The sequence below is a fragment of the Lampetra planeri genome, chromosome 15 (genome assembly GCF_965212315.1).
Source record: "Lampetra planeri chromosome 15, kcLamPlan1.2.h2, whole genome shotgun sequence".
In the NCBI taxonomy this organism is placed as follows: Eukaryota; Metazoa; Chordata; class Hyperoartia; order Petromyzontiformes; family Petromyzontidae; genus Lampetra; species Lampetra planeri.
The window spans coordinates 10,941,434-10,969,078 of record NC_136121.1 but is presented as its reverse complement, the minus strand read 5'-3'; the positions used below and the strand labels follow the sequence as shown (position 1 = coordinate 10,969,078).

Here is a 27,645-nt window from a genome sequence, read left to right as displayed (position 1 = left end):
TGGAATTACATCGCGTTGAAGTAAGTCGTTGTCACTGGAAGGGCATCCACAAGAGGGAGCTCTTGCAAGCCCCTAAGGAGAGTGTTTTTGGACACAACTCTCACACGCTGTCCAGATGTCTTGCAAGAGGTGTAAAATACCCACAATGCCCCCCACCACCACCACACGATCCGCTGTGGTGGACTCGTACTGCTGGTTGTACAGAGGCGGGGGGCGCGGGGGGAGATTCAAGAAACATGACCATTGTTTCAGCTGCCGCGCCAAGAGATTGAACCTTTGACCTCTGGAATGCAAGTCCAGTGTGCTAACCATTACAGCAAGGCAGCATCCCATTTTTCTTCTTCAGGAAGCAACGATTTTAAAATGTCTCGAAATGCAAATGTCAAGGTATGCCAGGAGGCATGAGTTCGCCATAATAACCAGACTGAACTTTGAGGAGACGCAATCGGGTTACGTACAATTCTTTCGTTATTGTTTGTCTTCTTTTTTCGTGTTGTTTAACCTCAAATTTATAGCGATTGTGCTATCGGTGTCACGAGATGAAGCATCCATTCGGATCTCTCACAGAGCAATGCGACGCTTCGTGCTAAGAGTGCGGGCCACAAGGAACATCAACCACCACGTGGACTCCGGTCATCCTCGCAAAACAGCGGCATTTGGCTAACCATCGAACAAAGACGGTGGCCACCGCATCGCGTGCTTTCGGATGTTTTCACCTCCCCCTTTCTGACCTGGCTCAGACCATCAACCGATACTGCACTTGAAAAACCAGTTTAATCACGGACGCCTGCCCCAATTCGATCGCAGCATCTCAGCAGTAGCCAGCTCAGTTACTTGATATCTAATCTTCTGAGCCACTCGGCCATTTCTCATACAATTCCCTCCCTCCCTCTTTTTAAAGCAAACGCCGAAAACAATCACTGTATTTACGATGCCAAATAGCCATACAAAGATTAGAAAAGTGTCCGCCGCTCCGTCCCAAGTCCCTCGCGACTGATAAACTTTTTTTTTCGTGCCCGTGGCTCATTGTAAACAAGAAATCTGGTCTGGCGGGTTAGCCGAGGTGTGTGTGTCGTTCTAAAAATACACCTTTTACTGGAATCAGTGACGTGGGTTGCGTCAGTATGATAATGTTACGATTATGCCAGGCGAGGCCGTGGTGGAACAAACTAAAACTCCCCCAACGGCATTTGAGGGCAAAGCAAGTCGCTGTTACGAGACCTGGGGAGGAGAAGACTCACTGGGTTGAAGCTCCAAAGACTCGCAACGGTTCAAGATCTTGACAGCTGGTGAGATGACTATAGCGACTCCGATTTGAAGAAGTCGTTGTAGTTCAATGTCCACCCTGTACATTGTAACCCGTTAAAAACGCGACCGAGGCTATAACTGTAATCGTATCGTAAGAATGTGAAATGTTTTGCCTGAACGGCGCGGCTTGTTTTGTGCCTTTCTTTCTTTCAGGTGATGCGCGCATGTTGATGAATTGAAGGGCAAAGAAGAACACACAAAAAACAAGGGGGCTTCTACGTTCTCGCCATTGGGCCACGTGTTGCATATTCGAGCGCTTGTTCGCGAAGCTGCAATGTCCGAGTCGGACTCTTCTGAATGCCACGGTGCCGACGCAGAGGCCCACACTTTGGACGTCGGCGGCGGCAGTCGAGATGCCGACGCCGATTTGACCATGACGAGCATCAATCCCTTTTCAGCGTGCGCACCTCCTGCAGGTGCGAGGCCGCCTAGTCTCAGCCTCGACGAAACACCGCCGCCTGCGAACTGCGCCAGTGAGCATGCGCGCGTTTCGGAGACCGCCGTTGTGAACACGTCCGAAATCAGTGTCAACGCTGGTCCCGTGCCACCTGACCGAGACAATGAGCACGGCTCGCACGAAACACCATCGCGTTACAAACTTGCCGAAAACGCACCGCGGGCTGACGACGCTGTTGAAATATCGTTCGTGGAGCCCGGCAACGTCTTTGTGGACTTGTCAGCAGAGCGGAACGCCGATGCCACCTTAAGTGTGGACCAACTGCCAAACACCATTGTGATCGACTGCGATCTGTTGCTGGAGGCTGCGTGTCAACGGGACACTCCGACTGTGCAATCGGACAAACTTTCGTTCGATGAACGTCCACCTTGCTCCAAAAACGGCGACACGGCCTCTGACGGAGCATACAAAGTTTCGCTGGAGCAACGACAAGGTTCTGTCACGCAAGATGTGCGGCCCACCAATGGATCTGTGCGCTTAAGTCACTGGAAAAGTTTTAGGAATTCGCTCGGCGCTGACAGCCTGTCTGTTCAAAGTTCAATCATAAACGACACCGAATCTTACATTCTCACACTCGGCAGGAAAGCCAGCGCTTGGGTATCAAACGAGACTTACGTTCATAATTCTCAGCAGCAATACAATCATCATCATCATCAGCAGCAGCAGCAACAGCGTGTAACTGCAAGTGTTACGCCAGCCAAGAAGGCCAATCCACACAAGGAGAGATTTTTCAGATTTGGAAAGACTGTGCTATGGGTGCTCTTCGCGATGTTGTTGGTCGCTTTGTCACCACTCATCATGATCGGATATGGGATTTATGCCGTCATTAACTGCATCGCTTGTCCAAAAGAAAGGTCCAATGACACGGTCACCTAAACTACTGGCTTACAAAAGCTGCGTGTCGAATAAATCTGTCAGACCAGATATCTCCAAGTCACAGTTTCTGTCTGCGGGGATCGCATGTCCAAGAACAACCCCGTGCGCGAACATTTGCACAAGAATATTGTGAGTTATTTTTTTATCAAGACTGCATCGATAACATCTCGCAAGTTATAGCCAACCGTGCAAACTTACTTGCATTTCTTAGCGCCCCCGTTTACGTCATCAACAAATCCGTGCATCATGTGTAATTCGTATATAACAGGAAATAATTATCATATATGTATACGGGGGGGGGGGAGTGCGGATGGCAGTGGTAAGTGCAGTGCGATACGAACCAGGTAACCTGAGTTCAATTTACAACGAAAAGATAGCATCAGCCCTAAATTATTAGCTGGTGCAGTGAATTAAATCTGTGGTGCTGGCCACCTCGATATTCGACTGTGTGTGAGCATGGAACTATCGTTGTATATATATACAATATGTGCGTGTACATAATATAATAGGTTTGACTTTGCAAACGGTAATGCAAATTGTTAAACACCAATGTTTATCCTTTTGTCAATTTTTTTTTTATATCAAATGAAATACTCTGGAATGGAGGTTCAATAATGCAGCATGGCAACTATAATAATAAAATACCCTTCGAATGTTTTATTTTTGAAATAAAACTGTTGTGTTAAAACCAAGAAATTCTAAGAGAGAGAGAGAAAGGGTTAGCTGACAACTGGAACTTAAACTGTCAGGGTTGTGGAAAGTGGAATGGCCGGGTGCTTTCAACCCAACGCAGCTGCCGTTGTGGAGAAGCTGTCATTTTCAATTGTCGAGGTCGAGTTTTGACCCTTTCAATCTGGAAATTTCACCTCCAGCACAGCCCCGTGGCAGGCTTGGGGCATTTTGTGGGCAGAAGCCTCTGCTCTGTCAGCTACAACCGATCGAAGGCAGGCGATCCCCACGTGTCGCTATGCTTTTGGTCAAATCTGGTCGACAAACTGCAGGTGTTACTTTCACGGGTGTCAATGCACAATTATCTATATCTGCATCACTTGTATTGGTCAATTACTCGCATTTAAGCACACAGACGTACAAATTACTTACAATGATGTCGCGATCGCGCTGTATATAGCACGCAAATGAGGTTGATGGTTTAAACTGCGTTCTGTTCGGCGCGATGTCCAACGTTTCGCGCCGTGTGGTGGGGAGGTTCTCTTTCAGGAACTAAATTCAGTGCATATAAAAAAATATATATAATTCAGTTCCCAAAGAAGCTCCAAGCACGTGGAGCTAAAACTTCGGACATCGTGCCGAACAAAAACGCGCGGTACAACCCTATCACCACATCGGAGAGCTGTACAAGTTATTTCTTACCTGTGTGGCAATTCGAAATGGCCAGTTATGCGGTGATGATATACAAACGTCCAAAAGTGGCATTAGCTCTGTCTGCACCATCGGCGGTCATTATTACACAGGCACACACACATTTGCAGTTCAATTGTGGAATGCACAATTTTTTTTTTCGCTCTGGGATGTCCAAATCCCACTGCCGTTCTCAAGTATGCATGGCCACAAGATGCCAAATGACTCCCCACCGCCGCCTCTCCAATGAGTAAACACAGGCTGTGGTGCAATTAGTAATAATATACAAGGTAATCAATATGACGGGGACAAAGGATGAGTTGGGTCAAGGGAGTCATCATAAGGCCTCAGTAAAGCCTCATTTCTCATAAAGGGGTCTTCTTGGCCAAATCCTGTTTATATTCTGGTCAACTCGACATTTTAACTCCCATTTATTTATTCCACCGCCAAAGCAGTTGTAAATATATATAAAATCAAACATTTTCAAACATTTACAAACATTCTGAGCAATTGTACGTAATGTACCCTAATACATTAAAGATTGCGTGTATTTTACATAGCCGTGCATCTTGAATGCAAATGGTTAGCATTAGTATGCACGGGCGTCGTACGGCAATAAACACAGCGTGGAGTTTCAAAACGTAAGAAAGCTCACAGACTGCAGCCTCCTCAAACCCACGCAGCGCGTTGTGGCTGTTGAATTCGTTTCCAGCGCCTCGAGTTACACAGAATCGTGTATTTTTCTTCAGGGGCGAGATATCTTAGCAGTTATTACGTGTGCTGTATTGCTCCGCTATACAGCATCCCTGTACGAAAATGAAACTGTGATTTATTTATGTTGTCTTCTTGGTTCTTTCGGTGAAGTCACGTAGAAGGGAAATAATAAAATAATAAAAATAATAAAATACAATTCTCACCAGTGAGACTTTACCGAAGGAACCAAGAAGATGAATCCCTGCAGTCACGAAAGCTTTAAATCGAAATTTATTTATTTTTCTTTCATGGTTACAACGAGTAAAATGGTAATATATTTTGAGGTGCTTTCATGGACTTATTTTACGTGGAGGCGGGGGGGGTGTTCATTGTTTGTCCACTTTACAATCAGCTACTGTGAAATAAATGTCTTCAAATGTGGTCTCGTTTGTCCATTGATCAATGTAAAAAGCACGGCATTGCCAGTGAGAGCTTAAGAGGAAATGGTGGGCGTGTGTGGCAGCAAGCGTGACTCTCGCACAAGGAAATGCGAGACCCAATAGCGTTCACATCCTATGCTCATCAGTGTCACACAGACCTTTCAATAGTGATGTACACCCAAGCAAGGAAGGAATGCACATGCTCACCATTGTTCAGATGTTTGTGCAAATCAAGATACACAGGGACTCCTCTACTTGCGAATATTCCACTTACTAACTTTCAGAGATACAAACACACCTGTCCCGTATGTCCAGTTGCCTGTTCGGACCGAGAGTCGCAAGGTCAATTGCCGCGCAATAGATGGTGGGTGGTGGCATCTACATCTACAAGAGATTATACAACTTTTAAAGCCATTCTCCGTGTTTAGTGCACATGCCGTACAACATGTTTGGAATGGACAGGAGTAAAGTAGAACTTACGAACAACTCGACTTACGAACATACCTTTGAAACATAACTCGTTCGTAGGTAGAGGAGTATTAAAAAAACTGTTATAAATGACTGCTTTCTTGTACGAGTAGAGAGTGCTTTGTCAAACGAGTGTTGTATGAGGGCTTCCTCCACGCCGTCTGTTTGGATGTACTTCAAGTGCGGGTTGGTGGAATGGGGGTGAGGCCCAGGTACGGTTCAGAAGGCGGGGAGTATAGGCATACAGACATCATACAGTACAACGGTAGGGTCGTCTCCATCGCATTTACCCTGCAGGCTGTAAACAGATGTTCTTGTACGGCGGTAACCATCTAAAGCAGAAGCCACTCAGTTGGTCATAGGCAGGTTGCTTTATGAATAGTAAATTGCATTTTAACCGTATACTACAGTATAATTACACATATTAAATAATATTCATAGTTTATAGGTTATAAAATGTAAATAAATTCAGTGTTCTCTAATCCCATGTCAGAAATATTAACATCTCGTTTTTAATGGACACCCGAGGAAAAATGTCAGGACAGATGATTGTCGATTGCTTTCAAAGTAGTTTACTGCTCACACAAAATTCCACATTGCTGTGGCAGAGGCAAGCCTATCCACGCAGGCCACCACTGTCGATTTCCCACACTTTGTCGACCTCACTGGAGAGAAAGACCAAGTTGATCCCCAACCAGGATTTCAACTATTGCGAGCTTTCAGATTGCGAGGCTGTGTGTGCAAACCACTGCACCACACGGCCAAAATGTTTAGCTTACAGACGTTGAAGGAAATATTGAAATTATCTTTTGTCAGTGGACCCATTTTGTAAGTAATGTACAGTATATAAAATATTAGGCAGTCACAGAATGCTAGAAAAACACCTCGTTGCTACTTGCGTGGGGGGGATAATTTAACCAAGAAAAGCCTCACTCGGTCTGAAGACTTTTCAGGAGGAGCCTGCACATTGGGGATGTTTGCCTAATAATGCCTTTAATGAAAGGGAGACAATGCATCATTGATGTGCGAGCATAATACAGCACAATTAATTCCGCGACATCGCCCTCTGCTTGCAGCCGACGGTGTGAATGAAAACACTCTTCGCTCATTGTGTCACTTGGAGCCTTTGGATGTTACGTGTTTTATTAATTTTTGAAGAGTTTCTCTCCACGTAAAATGTACACCTGGATTTTCAACAACAACAAAAAACCCAAAAGAAACCCGATTAATTCCAAAGCAATGTTGTGTTGTCTCTCTGTCTCTCTCGGCTTGTGTGTCTGTCTGTGTGTGTCTCCGTGTCTGTGTTTTGTCTCTCTCTCAAATTGAGTTCTACCTGATGACGACTGCTTGTCATGCGATCGAAACGTCGTATTCTATTATTTAATTACATTTCTTTCTACGTGACTTTACCAAAGAGCAATGGTCGTGTTACGAAATCGGACTTTCATTTCGATCGATCGTGATTGGGGCAATGTTAAGCCGATCTCACGAAACATTTTCGGCAGATCGGAGCGAGATAGAGATTCGTGCAATTTTCCATTACGACCCGATCGGAAGGAATAACAAAACCTTTCACACTCGCCTTGTGAGATTTCACGCGAATGGGTGAGTTTAGGGGCCTTTGGTAGCAAGGACCTAAGGGGCCGTCCATAAATGACGTCACGCACCTAGGGGGGGGTGGTCGTCAGACATTTGTGACGATGTGTGACGAGGGGAGGGGGTTTGAGAAATGCGACGTCACATCAAAATGCGCAACTTTAAATAAATATAGACAACACGTTCTACTTAATTACATAGACGTTTTAATACGTTTTCTCCTACAACATCAGAGTGCAGCGCCACATTAAATACGCACTACAATGACAATAGTTTAAAGCGATTTGAAGCATGATTTATTTTTGGGGGGGGGGCAGAGCTTTGTGACGTCATATTTGAGGATGGGTCTGACTTTTTGTGACGCCGTGTGACGACGGGGGGAGGGGGGTGAAAAATCGTCAAAAATCGCGTGACGTCATTTATGGACGGCCCCTAACCCTGTAAATTGGGTAGCTATTTGTCACGCTGCTCACTTAAACAAACAATAATCGAAATATCTTCAAACAAACTGCACAGATGTGTATTTTCACACGCACAAATGCAGCACAAGTTTTACTTTAAACGCCGAATCACGTGATGCAGATATATCCAAATGTGAACATGTGTACCCACAATTTTACTCAATTTGAATTATACAAGAGCAACCATGGCCCCCCCTATTAGCGAGCAACTTGGCAACAACAAAAAAAACGCCAGAAAAAAAAGTCATGAGACTGACTTTACGGGGTAAACAAGCGAGATTTCTCTCTCTTCACCTTGTCGGTACGTGGAGTTATGGCGACCTCTTGTGGATGGCTTTGTCGTTGGCGACATCCATACACTCGTATTCATAAACTGTTTTTCTATTTAACCAGCTCCCAGTTGTGGCCAGGTCGCTTCTGGCCACAAACGGGAGCTCAACAAAGTGGCTTATCACATTAAACATGTATGGCAGCAGCCAAATACTGTAAACGCATGTTTCTAAATGTGGCAGGGAGAAAACCGGAGGACCACGGGGAGGAAAGGACATGCAAACTCCAAATATACAGCAGGCATCAGGATCGGGATCGAAACCACGACCTCCTGTATAGCAGGCGAGGGAGTTAACATCTCGCCACCGTGGCGCCCATGTTAAGTGGAGGCATGCTGCTCACACTATCCCTCTACCATGGCAAATGAGGTTGGTGATCGACTGTCGCAAAGCGAGACAGATGACGAGTCGGAAATCGAGACTGGTTAATGGGATGCTTGGCATGACAGATGCGTGCACTGTTTTGTTTACGTGAATATAAACCGTGTTATTACATTTGGAAGGAGAAGATTTGGATGAGTTTGCCCACATTCCGTCGACACAAATTATTTTCGTAATTGCTGCCTCCGTTGGCAGTGGTGCACAAGGACACAGAAATAACACACACACACACACACAAAATCCCACACTCATCAATAATACTGCCCCAAAGTAACACAAATAACATCATAGGCGACGTGTTGGGAAATGGCCCTTCCTCATAGCACATGAATGACAATTGCCCGTAATTCACCTATAACATATTTCCTTTTAAGATCACAGTGTTATTTACGAATGTGTTGATTTTTTTTTCTACCGTATCGCTTCCCAGGTCCATGGCCACAAAAAAGAGAATGCCAGAGCTAAGCAAAGAACGCCAGCCGCTCTACGCATGGGTAGCGAGCAAACCCCACTCATGGTTTCTTCGCCATGTCTTAATGAACATATTGTGCGCTGGAGCAACACTGCCATTCTATTCATTTTCCTGTAAACACTATTTTGTTTTCATGAACTAGTAGGGAGAGGAAACACACTGTTTGGAGGTTGTATATATCCATTAGAGACATACAATAGCTCCCATTTACTGGTGTGCCGTAAATTGTAGTGCTACTCGACAATGCCGTTTAAACAACAAAATATCACATTTGTTTTAACATTCGTAAGTTTAAGCGGAAATACAACGGTGCATGAGATCTATGGTGGGCGTTATCTTTCGTGTAGATGCATTCCCTTTTGTGCGAACTGCCGAGTATAATGGTGAGGCAATGCGTACATACCTCAAACACAGAGAGCACGTTTTTAATTCACGTATAATAGCCTGCATTATGTACACATGACCTGGGGGCGAAATCAAAATGTACCTTTTTTGTAGCAAGAATGAACCCGGCCCATTCCCAATTGGCCGCACGATCAAGCCCAGCTGACCTCGAAGTCAATACCTTTCATATGAATAATACATTTAGGAGCTGTAGGTGAACGCAGATCTCACCTCTGCCTTGATACCGATACACGATGAAGTCCTCTCGCTGTGTGGCATTGTCTGACTGGTTTATCCAGAGGAGGCCTCGTCTGTTAAATATGCAGCTACACTTGAGGTGGCTGAGTGGCTCTGGAATGATTAGACTGGTAAGAACCTCCTGGTTACACCAGCCCACAGGGGATTATTGTGTCCGTCGTCCAGGGAGGGGCTGGGTGGGGAGGGGAGGAGCTGGGTGGGGAGGGTGGGGCTGGGTGGGGAGGGGAGGATGGGGAGGGGCTGGGTGGGGAGGGAGGGTGGGGAGAGGTTGGGTGTGGAGGGGCACGGTGGGGAGGGGCTGGGTGGGGAGGAGCTGGGTGGGGAGGGTGGGGCTGGGTGGGAAGGGGAGGGTGGGGAGTGGCTGGGTTGGGAGGGTGGGGAGAGGCTGGGTGGGGAGGGTGGGGAGGGGCTGGGTGGGGAGGGAGGGTGGGGCTGGGTGAGGTGGGGAGGGGAGGGGAGGGTGGGGCTGGGTTGGGGGGTGGGAGGGGTGGGGCTGGGTGGGGAGGGGCTGGTCACCCCGTGGTGCCCTTATAAAACTCAACGTTTAACCTACTTGCGCCGGCTTGTGCCCGCCCTCACAGTCGGGCATATTTGCGGAATACACCACGCCGCCGTTGACCCTGGCCATTGACCGAGCAACCCAACGTTCCTACCAGCTCCCTCGGCAGGAATGTGTTAATGCTCGCCGAGGTGGTGTCGGAGAGCGTTTGTATCGCCCGGTAGCGAACAATATTAATTCCCCCTAGGAAGCAATGTTTGGGAATAACATTATTTTATTGAGGAATTTTGTAAATATTGGTTCCCCTTCCAAATATTTGTACCTTTTTTTTTTAATTGCGTCTAGATCCATATACGTGTATATTCAACTACAACCTCAATTTTACAACTTACTTTTAAACAATTGCTAATTTCAGTGTAATTGTTTTATTCATTATACCGTCTCTTTTTTCCTAATAGTCCCTTTCTTTGCCCGAACCCAAATATTCCTTCCTTTTGCGGTACAAATATTTGCTCCAGGGGTGGAACTAATTGAGAATTGACATAACCAATGTTTACTTTCCCCATTATCGCCGAGCCACTCGTGACTAAACGCGGTCCTTACACCGAGGAAGTTAATGGTATTGGGCCAGTTATCAATGAGGGCACACACAACAACATCAAATTGCGTTTTCGCTCAATTAGGACAAAATCAAGATGTGAGAAATAGTTGCGACGCCCGTGCAGCAGAGAGGCGCCTGAGAAAGGGCAGTGCCATCGACTTGGAGTGTACTTTGAAACACATTCCTTCGGAGGGAGCTGGTAGGAACGTTGGGTTGCTCGGTCAATGGCCAGGGTCAACGGCGGCGTGGTGTATTCCGCAAATATGCCCGACTGTGAGGGCGGGCACAAGCCGGCGTGAGTAGGTTAAACGTTGAGTTTTATAAGGGCACCACGGGGTGACCAGCCCCTCCCCACCCAGCCCCACCCCTCCCACCCCCCACCCAGCCCCTCCCCACCCTCCCCTCCCAGCCCCACCCTCCCCACCCAGCCCCTCCTTACCCTCCCCTCCCCACCCAGCCCCTCCCTCCCCACCCAGCCCCTCCCTGCACGACGGACGGACACAATAATCCCCTGTGGGCTGGTGTAACCAGGAGGTTCCTACCAGTATAAGAGGTTACTTGAAGGGACCTCATCATTGGTTCTGTGATATCACCTTATCCGCCGGGCCATTCTCCACTCTAGCACGGTGACGATAGCACATTTGGAATGGAGTTGGGTTACATGTTTAGCACACAGCGTTGGTGTACGGTGCTTTTTTTGGAATATTTTGCTGGTTTTTCCCGGATTTTCTGTTTGCACTTAGTCACATAGTCACTTGAAGATGTTTTCTTGTTCATGTTTTTGTCTTTTGTTTGTTGCGGTTGCACCCGATTCAAGAGCCGAATGGCTCACAGGGCTATACCAAATAAATGAAACTGAAAACTGTAACTGAAACTCCGTGGGCTTGGGTAAAATGTATCCATAAGTCTTCAACGTGCAGCTTTTTAGTATTTGTTGCGAATCCATAGCATGTTGTAGAACAAATATCAACCCAAATATCAACCCATTGATATTTTGAATGGGACTCCATCCATTATGCACGACGGACCAGGCCAAAACAACTGCAACATGAATTTGGCAGAATCGCTTTATTTAATTCCATTCGTTTTTGCACAAAGCCACAGTGTCATTTAATCGTTAAGAGCAAGACCAGGAGAAAAAATTACATGCTTTGGTTAAATCAATAGTTATACTTTCTAAAACACAGTATAATGTTTTAAAGTTACATAAAAAGAATAGGGTGCCCGAAAACCAATATTAGCATTGTTATAATTACTGTTGCAGCACTGCATACCCATAAGAAAATGAAATAAAATTGACTGTGAAAAAACTTGTCGCACATTTTAAACAGAACAGTAAAATCAGGGTAAGATTGCTGGTCTGAAGCGACAGACACGCATTCTAAAACACAATGCATCTCCAATTCGTAAAAGAAAACCTCACTAATCGGCTGTGTCGGGTGGAAGTGGGCAAACAACACATGGATATTGGTCGTGAAAGCCTCCATGTTAGAAAGGTGCTACATTTCAAGTAACATTAATATCTTGATTTGAATCTTTCGTGACTGCAGGAATCCATACTCTTTGGTGCTTTCGGTAAAGTCACGTGGGTGGAAAATAAAATAAACCACGACGTTTCAGGCGCAACACACAAGCGTCCATCATCAAGCGATTTATTTTATTTTTTACCTACGTGACTTTACCGAAGGAACCAAAGAGTAACATTAATGACGACTTCATGGTGAGCACATGGTCAATGCCCCACTCATGACTTTAAAAGCGGCAAACACTGGCTCTGTGAATGCCGTGCTGAATGAATGCAGGTGTGTCTTAACTAAACATACATTGTAAAAGGCAACCGTTCCTCCATCACAATTCAGCAGGACACCAATCCTCTTGAGGTTGCCGTTAATCTGCAATGTCGTTTTATCCGCTCGATGATTGACCGTCACGGCACCAGAATTATTCTCAAGACACCATGATTTATCATTCCCACCCAGCTCGATTAAGGCACCTTTCCCTCTCCTCGGCAAGGAGCTGTAGGCGACTCCTACGGCCCACTCATTGCTCTCTTCAACACCAACTTCCCAGTAATGCTGCCCAAACGTGAAGCTCTCGCAGCTCAATGCTTGTCTCCAAAACGAAAACCTCTGGGGCATGTCGGCGATCTCCTTTCTATTTTGGAACCTTGGCAGGCACAACCTCTTCCTGTCTTTGGCGACTTCAAGGTGACAATGGGCTGTGTCTGAATCCACGGCGATGTTCCTGAAAGCTGCCATCAAAATCGTTCACATTGGCGAATGTCAACAACAACAAACGCACGAAGAGCGCATCTTATCTCGCAATGTTGCAGTTTGGTTTAGAAATATTGTATGGCATACATAAATGATGGGGGCAGAGCAGCGGTGCCGTGGGTAGCAGCACTGTGCTCTGAGTCCATTTACCCGAGTTCCATTCCCGGCCAGGGCTAGCATCAGTTGGCGAGTGATATTCGAACTGGTGCTGGGCAACTCCCCTTTACCAACTCGTACTGACCATATTCTTAGGTTTTTTCGGTAAAGTCACGTAGGTAAAACATTAAAATTAATAAAAGTAAAATAAAATACAATATAAAAATCACGACGTTTCGGAGGCAACACGAGCCTCCGTCTTCAGGTGGAACCGTCACAGCCACGACAGCTGTATCAAGTAAATGAGAGATTGCAGGAGCTACCACTCCGTTTATATAATGGTTGGAGGGGGGGAAGGGCCAAGTACAGCACACTTGTTATTCATATGGTAAGGTGAGGCTTAAGAGGGTGAGCCTTTGTTATGGAGAGGTACGGTTTGTGACTCAACCTGGCCTACCTAACAATAGTGTGAAAAGGAGAAACAACTAAACATGGTAAACCTGTGATAGTTGTCTGTCAAATAAGATTGGCCAAATAAGTGTAGTTAAATATTTTTTTTTGCATGGTTAATCACATCTTTCCAATGATTACTCAGTTTGTAACCATCATCACGGTTGAAATTATGTCTGTGCTTGTATATTTACTGACCAGCATGGTTAATTATGGTATGGCCACACCTACACATACATCAATGGATATATTGTTATATAAACATTCTACTTTACTTTTTATTGTAATTGATGGGTATTTTTCAATAGTTATCATAATTTAGGCCACTTGCAATTACAATTTATATCACAAATGAAGCACATACAACTCAATCAGCACAATTTGCGAGCATAGGAAATGCATGAATCGTACATCAAGCACCACTAATACATTTCTTATTGCTATTTAAATGAAAATACAGGTTTCCGTCCCTTTATGCGGGTTCAGTTTGGGCGATTTCACGTATCGGCAGCTAACCCTTTTTCTACTCAACATATGCGGTTTGAAGTCACTCATATGCGGCTATGCGATCGGACGTGGGACGACACTTTGTGTGTGTGCTGTGTAGGCTACTCGGCAGGCAGCTGTCTCGTGCGGTTTTGCTTTTTTGGAATGCATCTACCGCACAAAGTGGGGGTGACCTGTACACGCACAATTTTCTCCACCTCCTTTCAAATACTTACACATCAACATTTGGTTTCGATCCTTCCACTCCGTGATTTGAGAGGTGACCTCTGTAATAGAGCCTTTCAAATTGGCAAAGAGGTCTTTCGTCACAATTTTTGCTTCGGGCTGGCCCTTCATTGCCTTTTTAATCCTAAAATAAAAACAAAAACGTTAAAAGGTTTAAAGATGGTGCATCAGGCGCGGTTCGTCCACTCGGGGCGTTGGGGCGTCGCCCCACCAAGCAGCTGGAGATGAGAAATAGTTTTTGTCATGAGAATACTTTTCTATACATTATTTTGTTGTGCTAACAAAAAAAAAGAGTATAATGATTTCGATTTAAAGCTTTCGTGACTGCAGGGATTCATCTTCTTGGTTCTTTCGGTAAAGTCACGTAGAAGGGAAATAATAAAATAATAAAAATAAAAAATAAAATACAATTCTCATTTTAATATTTTATACGTTATATGTTTTTTTTTTATTTAATTGTTTTTTATTATTTTATTATTTCCCTTCTACGTGACTTTACCGAAAGAACCAAGAAGAGTATAATGATTCTTTCAACGTAAATTTCCTAATGAAGATAACATTTTAAGTTGTTCATTTTATAAACCGCTGCAACGCCACAGTCTGATTTGTGCCTTGGGGAGGTCTCGGGGCGGCTGTGAAGGCGTCCGAGTGAGAGATTTCCCCATCATTCGTTGCAATCAGCTTCTCGCATTTTATCCACGCCGTTTGAGACCCATTCAAGGTGGTGAAAAAGGCGCCCGTGGCTGTAATGAGACGATGGCAGAGCGCGAGGTTGCACTGTGCAAATATAGCAGCTCACGGCCTACACGCTGTAGGCTTTTGGCAGTGTCAAAGGGGTTGTGTAGTGTGGACTTGAGGGTCATGGAGACAGCATTTGAGTGCTTTGTTGTTTTGCTTCGTATTGTTTATAAATGCCTACCGTTGGTAGATAAGACAGTTAAATCACTTTCACGGGAAGGCCAAAAACATGACGAGGTTTTTCTGAATGAGAACACCTTTTTTCAGAGGTCACTCACAACAGTCCCACCTAGTGTAAATGTCAAGAGCCACCACTGCAGCGTATGCTATGGCAGTGTTACTCCTCTGGTATGAAATGGTGCTTCTTAATTTAAATTCTCTTTTTTCCATGTGTTTAATTTGCAGATTTATATTATTTGTGTATTCCATATAAATCATTCCAGTATGGTGTTTGCTAGTGTGCTTTTGCGGATTGCATTGCTACACGTGAAAATGACAAATTGAACTTGGTGATACACGGACTGATGAAAGGATGGTCAACACCCAGAGATGTCAGGGTTTATTTTTAATAGTGATGCATTTGTATGTTAATTTGTGTTGCATTTAACCTCTAATTTTCAACTGATATATAAAGACAGATTCCTTTCACTCATGTGCAGGACATTGGTATGCCACTAATGCAGATATGTCTCCTTCCTAGAACCTTATGGAAAAATAACCCTTTCTGGCTATGTTAAAATTGTGTTTGCCTATCCGTCGGAATGGGTTGTGTGCAGGGACACGCATTCACCCAGAGCAGAGATCAATTCATGCACGAGCATGAAAGTCATATCGAGATACCATAATGACTCGGATGGATTAGCATTTCCTGCTGAAATTGAACCAAAGTTTACAGCTGTGACTGCAATATTGCAACATGCCCATTCACATTTACACAGTTGTGATGGAATTCCATAACCCGCATTTGACCTTTCTACATGCACGTGCATACCTTTCATCCATGGCTTGAGACTCCTACAGCAGAAAAACAAACATGCAAAAATGTAATATTATTTTAAAGGCATTAAACTTTTTTTAACATTGCAAACGCAGACATTTCACAGAATCTTAGTTGCATGTAGAATCACAAGCGACATTCATATAGATTTTTTTTTTACAATTATATGTTTGTCACCTTTCTTAATTAGGCAAAGCACAGCAGAACAATGAAGGTACCACGTGACAACTCACATGGTTTATCAGAAAAAGTTAAAGGTAAGCTAGAAATTCTAATGGTAAGGACTTAGGAGTTCGTTTTTTGTTGCAAAATATTTGTATGTGTTATGTAGCAGTGCTATTTTATTCATTTGAAAGCATGTGTATGTATAATGTATGCTCTTAAAGATGTTGCACACCAGCATACACTAGCTTTACTTTAAAACATCCAGAAGGTACTTTACCGAGGTTACAAGAAGTCAGCTTTGAAAATACAACAGACAAGAAGTCTGTTTCTTCACGTAAAAAAAAATATGTTTTTTGTCCATCAGTCTATGGCCACTGTGGTCCCATGTTTTCCATCAGCATTTGCGATTAATTTAACATGGCAGAACAGCCTCCGTATCTGTTCACTGCGGTCCTCATCTTTGATCCTCCACCACAGCCCACAAGTATCGTACGATTTAGGCTACGCAGAGTGCAAAAGGTAACCAGCCTACCTCCAAAAATGCAATGTCATCCTCGTGTCTCATCAGTGCCTGCACTTCGCCATTGATGGCAAGTGTCTCATCCATGCTCTTCTCACGCAGGGAGATCTGCCCGGTAATCTTCTCAAGCATGTGACTCTCCTCCGTTTGGGCAAGTTGCTGGATTCGCCCATGCTCAGCCTGCAGCTCCGTCACCGCTGCCTCAAGCGAACTGGTGATTTTCTTCTTAAATTCCACCGACGCTTTCTGAGTGTCAGTAAGGGATAGGCAAAAGTTTCACTCTCGTGTCGACAACGCAGTAACCTAATAGGGGTTTTTACCCTTTTTTCTGGCAACAAAACTGATACCTTTTGCAAGGAATCATGCTTACATTAACCACAATACTGGCAGTCAAATGCAAACAAAAAACAATACTCTGATAATTTATGCATTGTCCTTGAAACTGATTGGTCCACACCAGAGACAGCTTTCTTTAGAGCCTAGTCTCGTATGGTGTTCGACTAGATGACGCCAAAAGGCGCACAGTTCAAAGACAACGCACTATCAGAGTAATGAGAGCTCGGGGTGAGCAGCTACATCATGGGACCTCCTTTGCCAGTACCAAAATATACTAAATGGGTTTTCCCATGTTTTCTTGCAACAAAACTGATACCTTTTGCAAGGAATCATGCTTACATTAACCACAATACTTGTTTGCATTTGACTGCAAGTATTGTGGTTAATGTAAGCATGATTCCTTGCAAAAGGTATCAGTTTTGTTGCCAGAAAAAAGGGGGAAAACCCTATTAGTATATTTTGGTACTGGCAAAGGAGGTCCCATAACGCAGTAACCATTAAATAAATAGAACTCACCACAATGATCTGTTGTAACGTGTTCAACACCTTGCTTCCATCTGAGCAAGTCACTCGCGAATCTCCCTCTGTTGTAGGTTGTCAAAAAAATGGCCCTGCTTCTTGTATATCTATTTATGTAACATCACAGTAATATCTACGCCACCATTTTTCCATGTGTAAAATATGTGTTTCATGTTTAGCATACCGGCTAACCAACATAGAATGAGTAATTGGAATATATGCAGGCTATTGGATACCCAACAAATCCTAAGGATAAATACATTCCAGTTTCAAATTTACAAAATAAAATATCCTGAACTAGCACTTTCATTCAACTTGTCTTGACTAAATAGGACAAATATAGGGGTGCCATCTGCTCCCAATTGCCAAATGGTTCAGTACAAAGACAACATTCCTCCGTATAGCCTTAAGATACTGTTAGAGCAAGTGCTGTTAGCGAGTACATATGAAGGCCAGCACAGCACACGAGGGGGTGGGTGGCCAGCACCACGCCCTGCTGCCTTTTTAAATCCTTTATATTAAGTTCACTTGCTTGCTTGCTTGCGCGCTTACGACCGTGCAAATCTTTCGGTCGTTTTTTAACCCACTTCCCATGATCCAATCGAGCTGACATTTTCCACACAGACTCGTTTTGCGTGACAATTAATTTTCGTGAAAATTTTTTTCCAAAATTGTACACTTTTTAGGAAAAAAAAAATGATATTTAATTACCAATTGCTTAATGGTGGCAGGCAATCATCTGACCCATAGGTGGCAGCCATCTCAAGCCAGAGGACGAGAGGACTCTAGCCGCCCCGATGCCACGCATATAAAGGATTTATAGTGAAAAACTTTGTTTTTACGGGTTAATTTTTTTTAAATCTGTGCTTAACGTGTGAACCATCTGGAGCATGGTGTTGAGCGTTAGAAATGTCAAATACCTTCACGTTTTCCTCCGTCTTCTTTAGAATATCCAGCTTTTTTATGTCTGTGGCCTTAGCTGAATTGAGATTTTGAAGGTCACTGTACAGCTTTTTCTAAATAATAGAAAAATAAAAGTAATTAATAATGGTCCAATATTGCACACAGGATTCTACAAAAAAATAATCTAGAGATTCGGGCTCATGAATAGAGGGCATTTAATAAGTAATTTAACATTAAAACTAAGGCAATCAAAGTTTTATCCCACATCCTTCACATTTTAGTAAAACTTAAGTTTAATATTGAGCAGAATCACGATTTTGGATGTCCATTTCACACAATACATAGATGTGAATAATCATTCGTATCATCATGCAATGGCTCAGTAATTTCAGACTATACCCCAAAAAGCCAAGTAAAAAAGCCAAGTAAAAAGCTATTATAGCTTTTACTTGGGTATAGTCTACCAATTTGGAGTATAATTCAAGGTGAAATAGTTTGTTCACTTTTAAACTGACGTTTAATCCACATTGAGATACATGGTCTTTTTCTATAAATAAGACATTTTCTATAACTATAATAACAATGAAAATGATACTCCATAAATGAGTTGTATTTAGGCTATTTTAAAATCTTGAATGTTAGGTTGCCTAATTTGTATAATTGCCTGACATTTCAATGTTTTCTTTCATATGAAAGTAGAATATTATATATAAAATCAGGCAAAGCACCTTTGAAATTGATACATAAACATCAAGGGATTATACTGACATTAAGATTTACATCAATATTACAGAAAAGTAACAGCAATATCTTTTATGAACATTTTTTAAATGTGGTCCTTCTTTGTTAGTCAATCCTTCACGCAATTATCAGTGGCTGCCCTAAACCAAAAAGTACCATTTGCATCTGCAAGTTCAACCAACATATGACCAGGGTTGGACCAAGCCAACCATGATTTGGCCACTGGGTTAGTTCCGGAGTTAGGCCATCCAAATGCGGCCCAACTTAAATCTCGACTTCAATAACAGCCAGTGAATTATTTATGTCAATCGTAGTGTGTGGTAGCAACATTCGACGATGGCTTATGGGACAAATGGGCTGTTGTCCATTTGTCCCATAAGTCCGACCCTGCATAAGACTGCCCCAGGAAATGTGTTGTTCACAATGGCATATGAACACCATGAAATAGAGGTCAAGGCTATAAGCCAAGTGCTAACCTAGTACGTACAATACATTTAATTCATCGTAAATACATTTGCCGGGTTTTTTGTTTATATTTTTTTCGTACCTTCTTATTGGTAGCAAATTCATCAATCGCCGTGATATCGTGCCCACGGTGCTTTCCTGCCATGCAACAGACAGTGCACACGCACACATTGTCCTGTGTGCAGTACATCTTGAGAGGCTCTCTGTGCTCAGGGCAGAGTCTGAGCTTCACGGGTCTGCAGGGTTTCACCAAGATGTGATGCCTGAAGGCCTCGTTGACCAGGTGAGGCTCCAAGTGCTCCTGACACATGGAGAATACGCACAGTTGGCAGGTCTTGACGGCTTGCCTCTTTGCGCCAACGCACAAATCGCACATGATCGGAGTATTAACCGGCACATCTTTAGGCACCGGGACGAGACTGGCGACAATTTTTGGACTCTTTTTTTTCTTTGGAGCCGGCTTAGGAGCCGCAGTGGTTAATTTTAAGGAGGCGAAGCTTTCCACGATGTTGGCAAGCTGGAAGTTCTTCTCCAGCTTCTGCTCCATCTCCTGTCTGTCCATGAAGAAAAACGACATGCGGCAGTGGGGGCAGTTGCTGGGCCCATGCTCCCAGGTCTTGAGGATGCATTCCCTGCAGAAGCTGTGCTTGCAGTGCAAAATAACGGGGTCTCGGTAGTACTGGAAGCAGATGGGGCACGTCAGCTCATTCTCCAGCTGGTCCTTCGATGCAGCCATTTCTCTAGTCCTGATCACACTAGAATGTCTTCACGATAAAAAGAAAAACGGCAGTTAGAAACTCAACTGAAACATGAGCATTAAGAAATACTTTTTAGTGTTGTGAGACCCGGTTACTTTAGATTTAGCATTTTTAAGCCATTTTACCACTTACTGTAAATATCAGCCCATTCACAGGTGATAAGGCACAGAATGACACATACGTTAACAGTGTTAGCTATCTGTATACAGTAATGTGCAAATTTAACCATGGGGACAGCTGTTTCGTTACTCATGACAAATTAGTCACAACATAAGAATAGGTTTTACCCTTTCTGGCAATAAAACAGGAGGTGTTAGGATGTTCAAACAGCAAACAGAAACCCTTGTGCAAGGAATCATGTCTGCATTAACCATACATAGTTGTGGTGAATATGCAAACAAAAACATGCTCTGGTAATATATGATGCCTTGTCTTTTGACACTTTGATACTGGCACGAAAGGTCCCATGTTGTAGTCACAACGTGTAGCTTTAATGTGTTATTAGACCCAACTTGACCCTCTAAACAAAACCAACAAAAAAAGGTTCATTTTTAGAAAAAATATACTGTATTTGTGCGAATGGTCAGCAAACTTGCCACACTTGTGGATCCAGACATCCACGAAAGATTCGCGGATGTCTGGATCTTCTCCTGGAGCGGCTTGTATCTCCCGATATCTGCGGCACACAGCGTCGGGGGGTTAAAAAACACACTGAATGTCAGCCAGTCGTGATCTGTACAAGTGGTAGGGGCTGCAGTGATGCGCGGATGTAAGACTCTTGTTTTGCTAAACAATAAATATTGACTTCGTACAGAACTATTTTAGGATTTCTTAGACTTGGGAGCGGAATGTGTATCAACGGATCCACGATACGGTTCCTGCGGTATCACCGCGGATTATTGGACTCCCGCTGTAACTCAGTAGCACTACAGAACTTAAGTGCAAACAATGTAATGACTCGATCTACATTACGTCTCAATGAGCAATTACGTACAATGCAATACAGTCTTGGACTGTGTAAATGATGGCTCCACATCTTAGAGAGGGGAGTGTTTGCATTTTCAATCAGTCTCCAGGATTGAAATCGGACGGAGAGATGCGGAGGAGTTGCAATCAAATGTTGATGTATCTATCACGTATATTAGTAGGGTATTTACTACTATAATGAGCCAATAATGTCTGTGTGTCCCGCGCGTGACGTCACTCCACGTCGACCAGCCCCCCTCATTAATAATCACGAACAGGTGACGTCCTCCATATGGACCCCCCCCCTCATTAATAATAATGAGCAGATGACGTCACTCCACATCGAACAGCCCCCTCTCATGAATAATCATGATCAGGTGACGTCCTCCAAATGGACACCACGCCCCCCATTCAAAATAATTAGCGGGTGACGTCACTCCACATGGGGGGGGCGAGGCGCCTCCTCCCCCCTCCTGGGCGTCAACTTACAACCCTCACGACAAAGGTAGAAACCTCACGTCATGTGATCTCCGTGACGTCATGATGAACAAGGGATTATAACCTTAAAATTAAATAGGCCTGTGTCACCTTACAAACTGCACACGAATGGATGCAATGAATATCACGTCGCGGTCTGATTCACGCTTGCAAGTTTCAGATTTACTGCAATACACCCGTCCCTGGACGGGGCAAAAGGCTAGATTATAATCGATTTGCCCTCTACAGTACAGTACTGTGTCTATGTTGTGCGTCTCTCTCTGTGTGTCTCTGTGTTCTCTCTCTGCTTGTGTGTCTGTCTGTGTGTCTATGTTGTGTGTCTCTCTCTGCGTGTGTCTCTGTGTTGTCTCTCTCTCTCTCTGCTTGTCTGTCTGTCTGTGTGTCTCCGTGTCCTGTGTTTTGTCTCTCTCTCAAATGTAGTTCTACCTGATGACGGTTGCTTGTGTTGCAATCGAAACGTCGTACACTATTGTTTAACTTATTTTCTTTCCAGTGACTTTACCGAAAGAACTCAAGTTCTATGCATGACCGTTTGAGGCTCTGTATTTTGCGTACATGTACCAACACAATAATTCCTGCATACGTAAACAATAGGCACATGCACAAACAGCACTGAAGCATGCGTTACAATACTGATTCCCAAGTTACCGCAGTACGAGGTGTCACTTAGGCTGTCACATTACGGTGTCAAATGCCACACTGCATTGCCACGTGAACGAGACACAGAAACACACACCATTGAATAATGAGTGTTTGTAAATATACAGCTTCATACCTGTCAACCCCTTATCAGTGCCCTCTACCTTATTACAGACCGATTTAGAACGTATTGGTCACCCCGTGCCCCTTCAAAATCTCAATGTTTATCCTACAAAGGCCCATCACAAGGAATAAACACAAACAAATAGACAAATACATGTTTTTTGCCCGTATTGAAACGGCTGTACGTCCTATAGACCTGCCAACTCGATTTCCCTGTACAAGAATACGGGATAAACCGTGTGGGTTGACAGGTATGCTACTATACACTACACACTACACTACTATACACTACACATTACACTACTATACACTACTATACACTACACTACTATACACACTACACTACTATACACACACTATATACACTACTATACACTACACTACTATACACTACACTACTATACACTACACTACTACACACTACACTATACACACTACACTACTATACACACTACACCACTATACACCAGAGGTGTGGACTCGAGTCATGTGACTTGGACTCGAGTCAGACTCGAGTCATGAATTTGATGACTTGCGACTCGACTTGGACTTGCATAACAATGACTTTGTCCCACCTATGAGATGTGGACTCGAGTCATGTGACTTGGACTCGAGTCAGACTCGAGTCATGAATTTGATGACTTGCGACTCGACTTGGACTTGCATAACAATGACTTTGTCCCACCTCTGCTATACACTACACTATTATACACACTACACTACTATACATGCTACACTACTATATACACACTATTCTCAGGTTTTTTCGGTAAAGTCACGTAGGTAAAACATTAAAAGTAATGAAAGTAAAATAAAACAAAACAAAATAAAATTCACGACGTTTCGGAGGCAACACAAGTCTCCGTCATCAGGTGGGACCGTCACAGCCAGATTAGCTGCATCAAGTGAAGCAATGATTCAAGATGTAATCCCTTATAAGCAAGTTGAAGGGGGGAGGAGAGGGGGGGGGGAGTTCATCAGAATGTGGTAGCCAATGAATGGAACGTATCGGGAGGGAGGGGGGTGGGAGGGGGAGGGAGCCAACAAAACATTTGGCGACGGCTTGGACGCGGCTGCTGCGCACGCCAACACAATGGGCAGAGAGGGGGGAGGGGAGGTCTGATGCACATGATAGAACAAAGGAACGAAAATGCCCATGTTTATACCAATGCAGGCTGAAAAATGAAGAGAGTACTGTTAAAAATAACTGGGGATGTTAACACTCGGTGAAGTAAATTAAAATAGTGCCTGTCAGATAAGATGGTCCAAAAAGTGTAATTAAGTCTGATGAACTCCCCCCCCTCTCCTCCCCCCTTCAACTTGCTTATAAGGGATTACATCTTGAATCATTGCTTCACTTGATGCAGCTAATCTGGCTGTGACGGTCCCACCTGATGACGGAGACTTGTGTTGCCTCCGAAACGTCGTGAATTTTATTTTGTTTTGTTTTATTTTACTTTCATTACTTTTAATGTTTTACCTACGTGACTTTACCGAAAAAACCTGAGAATATGATTCAAATCTAGAAATATATACACACTACTATACATTACACTACTATACATTACACTACTATACACTACACTACTATACACTACATTACTATACACTACATTACTATACACTACACTACTATACACACTACACGACTATACACACGACACTACTATACACTACACTAATATACACTACACCACTATACACTACACTACTATACACTACACCACTATACACTACACCACTATAAACTACACTAATATGCACTATACACTACACTAGGCTGTACGCCGTATGGACCTGCCATCTGGATGTCCGTGTACAAGAAGGTTAAACCGTGTGTGGGGGGGGGGTTGATAGCTCAGCAAGTGATCTCACATTCAACCCAAGAACGAATGTTTTTAGAGACACGCGCGCCCAATTATCGGGACACCACGAAGCGGTTTACCTCCGAACGCGGATTTTAGTCGGGCAACTTCGTGTCTCGAAGCGAGGATGGGGAGAGAGAGAGACACACGGGGGGGGGGGGGTGCACGAAACGTTGACGACTTCCTATGCGGAGGAGGGAGTTTCCGCGACGAAGCTGCTCAACAAGACGACATCCGTGCGGGGAAATGACGAGCGATGTGGGGCGGGGTGGTGAGGTTTCAGTTTCATTTCATTCATGAAGGTGTAGCCCCAATGAGCCACGTGGCTCTTGACTCGGGTGCAACGGCAACAAACAAAAAAAAACGTGAACAAGAAACATCTTAAATTTCGATTTAAAGCTTTCGTGACTGCATGGATTCATCTTCTTGGTTCTTTCGGTAAAGTTACGTAGAAGGAAAATAATAAAATAATAAAACATAATAAAATAATTCTCACGACGTTTCGGCCACAACGCAAGCAGCCGTCTTCAGGTGGAGAACAGGTCTGTCATTTTCCTTCTACGTGACTTTACCGAAAGAACCAAGAAGAAGAAACATCTTAAAGTGACCACGCGCAATAGAAAAATCCAGGTAAAAAACGGCAAAGTCTTCCAGAAAAAAGCGCCGTATATCCACGGTGTGTGCAAAAAAATCCCGGTGGGATGCAAGTTAAACAATAATAACCATAAGGAGCCGTCCATAAATGACGTCACGCACCTATGGGGGGGGGGGTCAGACATTTGTGACGATGTGTGACGAAGGGGGGGGGGGGGGTTAGAAATGTGACGTCACATCAAAATGCGCAACTTTAAATGAATATAGACAACACGTTCTACTTAATTAAATTGACTTTTTAATAAATGTTTTCTCCTACAACATCAAAGTGCAGCGCCACATTAAATACGCACTACAATGACAATAGTTTAAAGCGATTTGAAGCATGGTTTTTTTGGGGGGGGTGGGGGGCAGAGCTTTGTGACGTCATATTTGAGGGGTGGGGTCTGACTTTTTGTGACGCCGCGTGACGATGGGGGGGGGGGGTCAAAAATCGTCCAAAATCGCGTGACGTCATTTATGGACGGCCCCTTAGCCACACTTTACCCCACACACACGCGGCCTGCCGTATGACCAACTCGTGCTGCTGATGCTGTTTAAACTGCCGGGTGAACGTTTCGAGTACAGTCCAATGTTGTGCAATGTTCCTAAATGGCCCTGTTACTCGTTTTGTAGAAGGTTGATGGTACATTGTTGCTGCTGCGATTGTGCGCCACCGATCTCCCTTGTAAAATAGTCGGGCAACTGGCGAAACGGGGTCATGTATGCACGTTGCACTTCTTTCACACCGTACGTAGCCAACCGTGCTAATCGGAGGCGTGTGGGAATGCCACGGCGTGACGTGAAAATACACAAACAAAAACGAAACAATCTGAGACCCTAGGTGAAGTACAACCGAACCTGACTACTTTGTTGGTTTTATATTTGAAGTCACAGCCCTGCACCCCCGTGGTGCTGTTTGTATTGTACAGGCAAGCAAGGCTATATCCGTCAAGCTGTGTGGTCCTCGATTTTTAAGAAAGCTTGTACGGCCGTAACATTATTAAACTTTTAACTGTTGGAATTGTTTTCTTTTCCGGTCATGTTACACACTGTATGGCATGCAAATAGATTCAGTGGAACTTTGCTTGCAGTTTATTGGACATCTGTGAAAAAAAATAACTTTATAGCTGTTCGGATTCCTCCAGTATAAAATACATGATCTGATTCTGAAAAACTGTAATGTATCCCAAGTGATGGACTGGCTTCTGCAGTGCGTTAGTTTTACTGTGGTCTTGAAAGTAACGAACAACATGAATTCGCCATCGATACAAGTACACTTACAAGTACACTGTTGTTTGTAACGACATACAGCACCGCACTTGCAAATACTCGAGTCACGAGTTATGTTTATCTTACATGATTGTCGTGTTATACTGCATTCGGTGATGATGTCACTTTAAAAAAACACACACACACACTTGAGAAAGGCAAGGGGAAGCAACGATCTCGACCATCCGTCTTAACTATGGTTCAATAACAAGAAGAGCGGAAACGATGCAGCTGGGTTTGAGACAACTTGCGCTATTTATCTGCGCTTGGGCAGATAATTTAGCAAGGCTGCAGTACATCACTGATATCTATGGACACAGACTGAGATGAATATGCACGGGCCGTGCATATGACCTATGACCAAATCGTCTTTAAAAGCACCCGATCTCCGATCTTAAAAGCCAACGCGGCTTTGAGGCTGGTTAGTGTGGGTGACCACCAGGACCTGCCCAGAGATTGTGAGAGGCATGGGGCTGTGGAGAGACCAGGAGAAAGATGGGAGTGTTGATTGTCACCCCTCAAAAGCATGGATTTGTATTTCCTGCCACTCCAGTTTACTCCCATAAATGAATGAAAGCACATTCCTGTGGAGGGAGCTGGTAGGAACGTTGGGTTGCTCGGTCAATGGCCAGGGTCAACGGCGGCGTGGTGTATTCCGCAAATATGCCCGACTGTGAGGGCGGGCACAAGCCGGCGTGAGTAGGTTAAACGTTGAGTTTTATAAGGGCACCACGGGGTGACCAGCCCCCAGAGCCGGCCCAGCCACTAAGCGACCCTTGCAATTGCAAAGGGACCCGTGGCCAGCAGAGGGCCCCCTAGAGTCACTGCTAGCTAGTGGGTGAAAAAAATCATACATCAAAGGAGCCTCCAACAAAATTTTGCTTAGGACCCCCAAAGGTCTAGGGCCGGTTCTGCCAGCCCCTCCCCACCCAGCCCCACCCCTCCCACCCCCCACCCAGCCCCACCCTCCCCTCTCCACCCAGCCCCACCCCTCCCATTTTTGGATGCACGACGGACGGACACAATAATCTCCTGTGGGCTGGTGTAACCAGGAGGTTCCTACCAGTATTAACCGAGCATAGCATTGCAGGGCCATCATAAAATGGAGGCTCAAGACTCAATGATACTCTCCTGGGTAAATAATGGGCATCACAGTACGTATTATATATTTTCCTTTAATTAGCATGTACTCGTTCTCTGTAATGTTGACGTGTTTGCTTTGGTGTTGCTGTGGTTACATACCACGCATCCTCCTATAATAGCCCTGAAATTGGCTAAACGAGACCATCCGCATAACAAAATAACTTGAACACAGAAACTGACATCCAGTGCGTGCCATTATTTTGACATTTCTTTGAAAAATGTTTCATTCCA

General features: G+C 44.2%; 2 protein-coding genes across 2 annotated transcripts; one reads left to right on the top strand and one right to left on the bottom strand.

Annotated features, from left to right (window-relative positions):
• The first annotated feature begins 1,156 nt into the window (after positions 1–1,156).
• LOC144722726 (uncharacterized) lies at positions 1,157–5,134 on the top strand. Its single transcript, XM_078601077.1, has 2 exons — positions 1,157–1,289; positions 1,462–5,134. The coding sequence occupies exon 2, from the start codon at positions 1,583–1,585 to the stop codon at positions 2,639–2,641; it is 1,059 nt and encodes a 352-aa protein (XP_078457203.1). The 5' UTR covers positions 1,157–1,289; positions 1,462–1,582; the 3' UTR covers positions 2,642–5,134.
• Positions 5,135–11,631: 6,497 nt separating this feature from the next.
• Positions 11,632–24,631, bottom strand: LOC144722725 (E3 ubiquitin/ISG15 ligase TRIM25-like). Its single transcript, XM_078601076.1, has 8 exons — positions 24,447–24,631; positions 20,872–20,951; positions 19,600–20,281; positions 18,329–18,424; positions 16,566–16,799; positions 15,863–15,885; positions 14,124–14,257; positions 11,632–12,833 (listed from the first exon to the last, which is right to left on the bottom strand). The coding sequence occupies exons 3-8, from the start codon at positions 20,251–20,253 to the stop codon at positions 12,298–12,300; spliced, it is 1,677 nt and encodes a 558-aa protein (XP_078457202.1). The 5' UTR covers positions 20,254–20,281; positions 20,872–20,951; positions 24,447–24,631; the 3' UTR covers positions 11,632–12,297.
• Between the last annotated feature and the right edge of the window lie 3,014 nt (positions 24,632–27,645).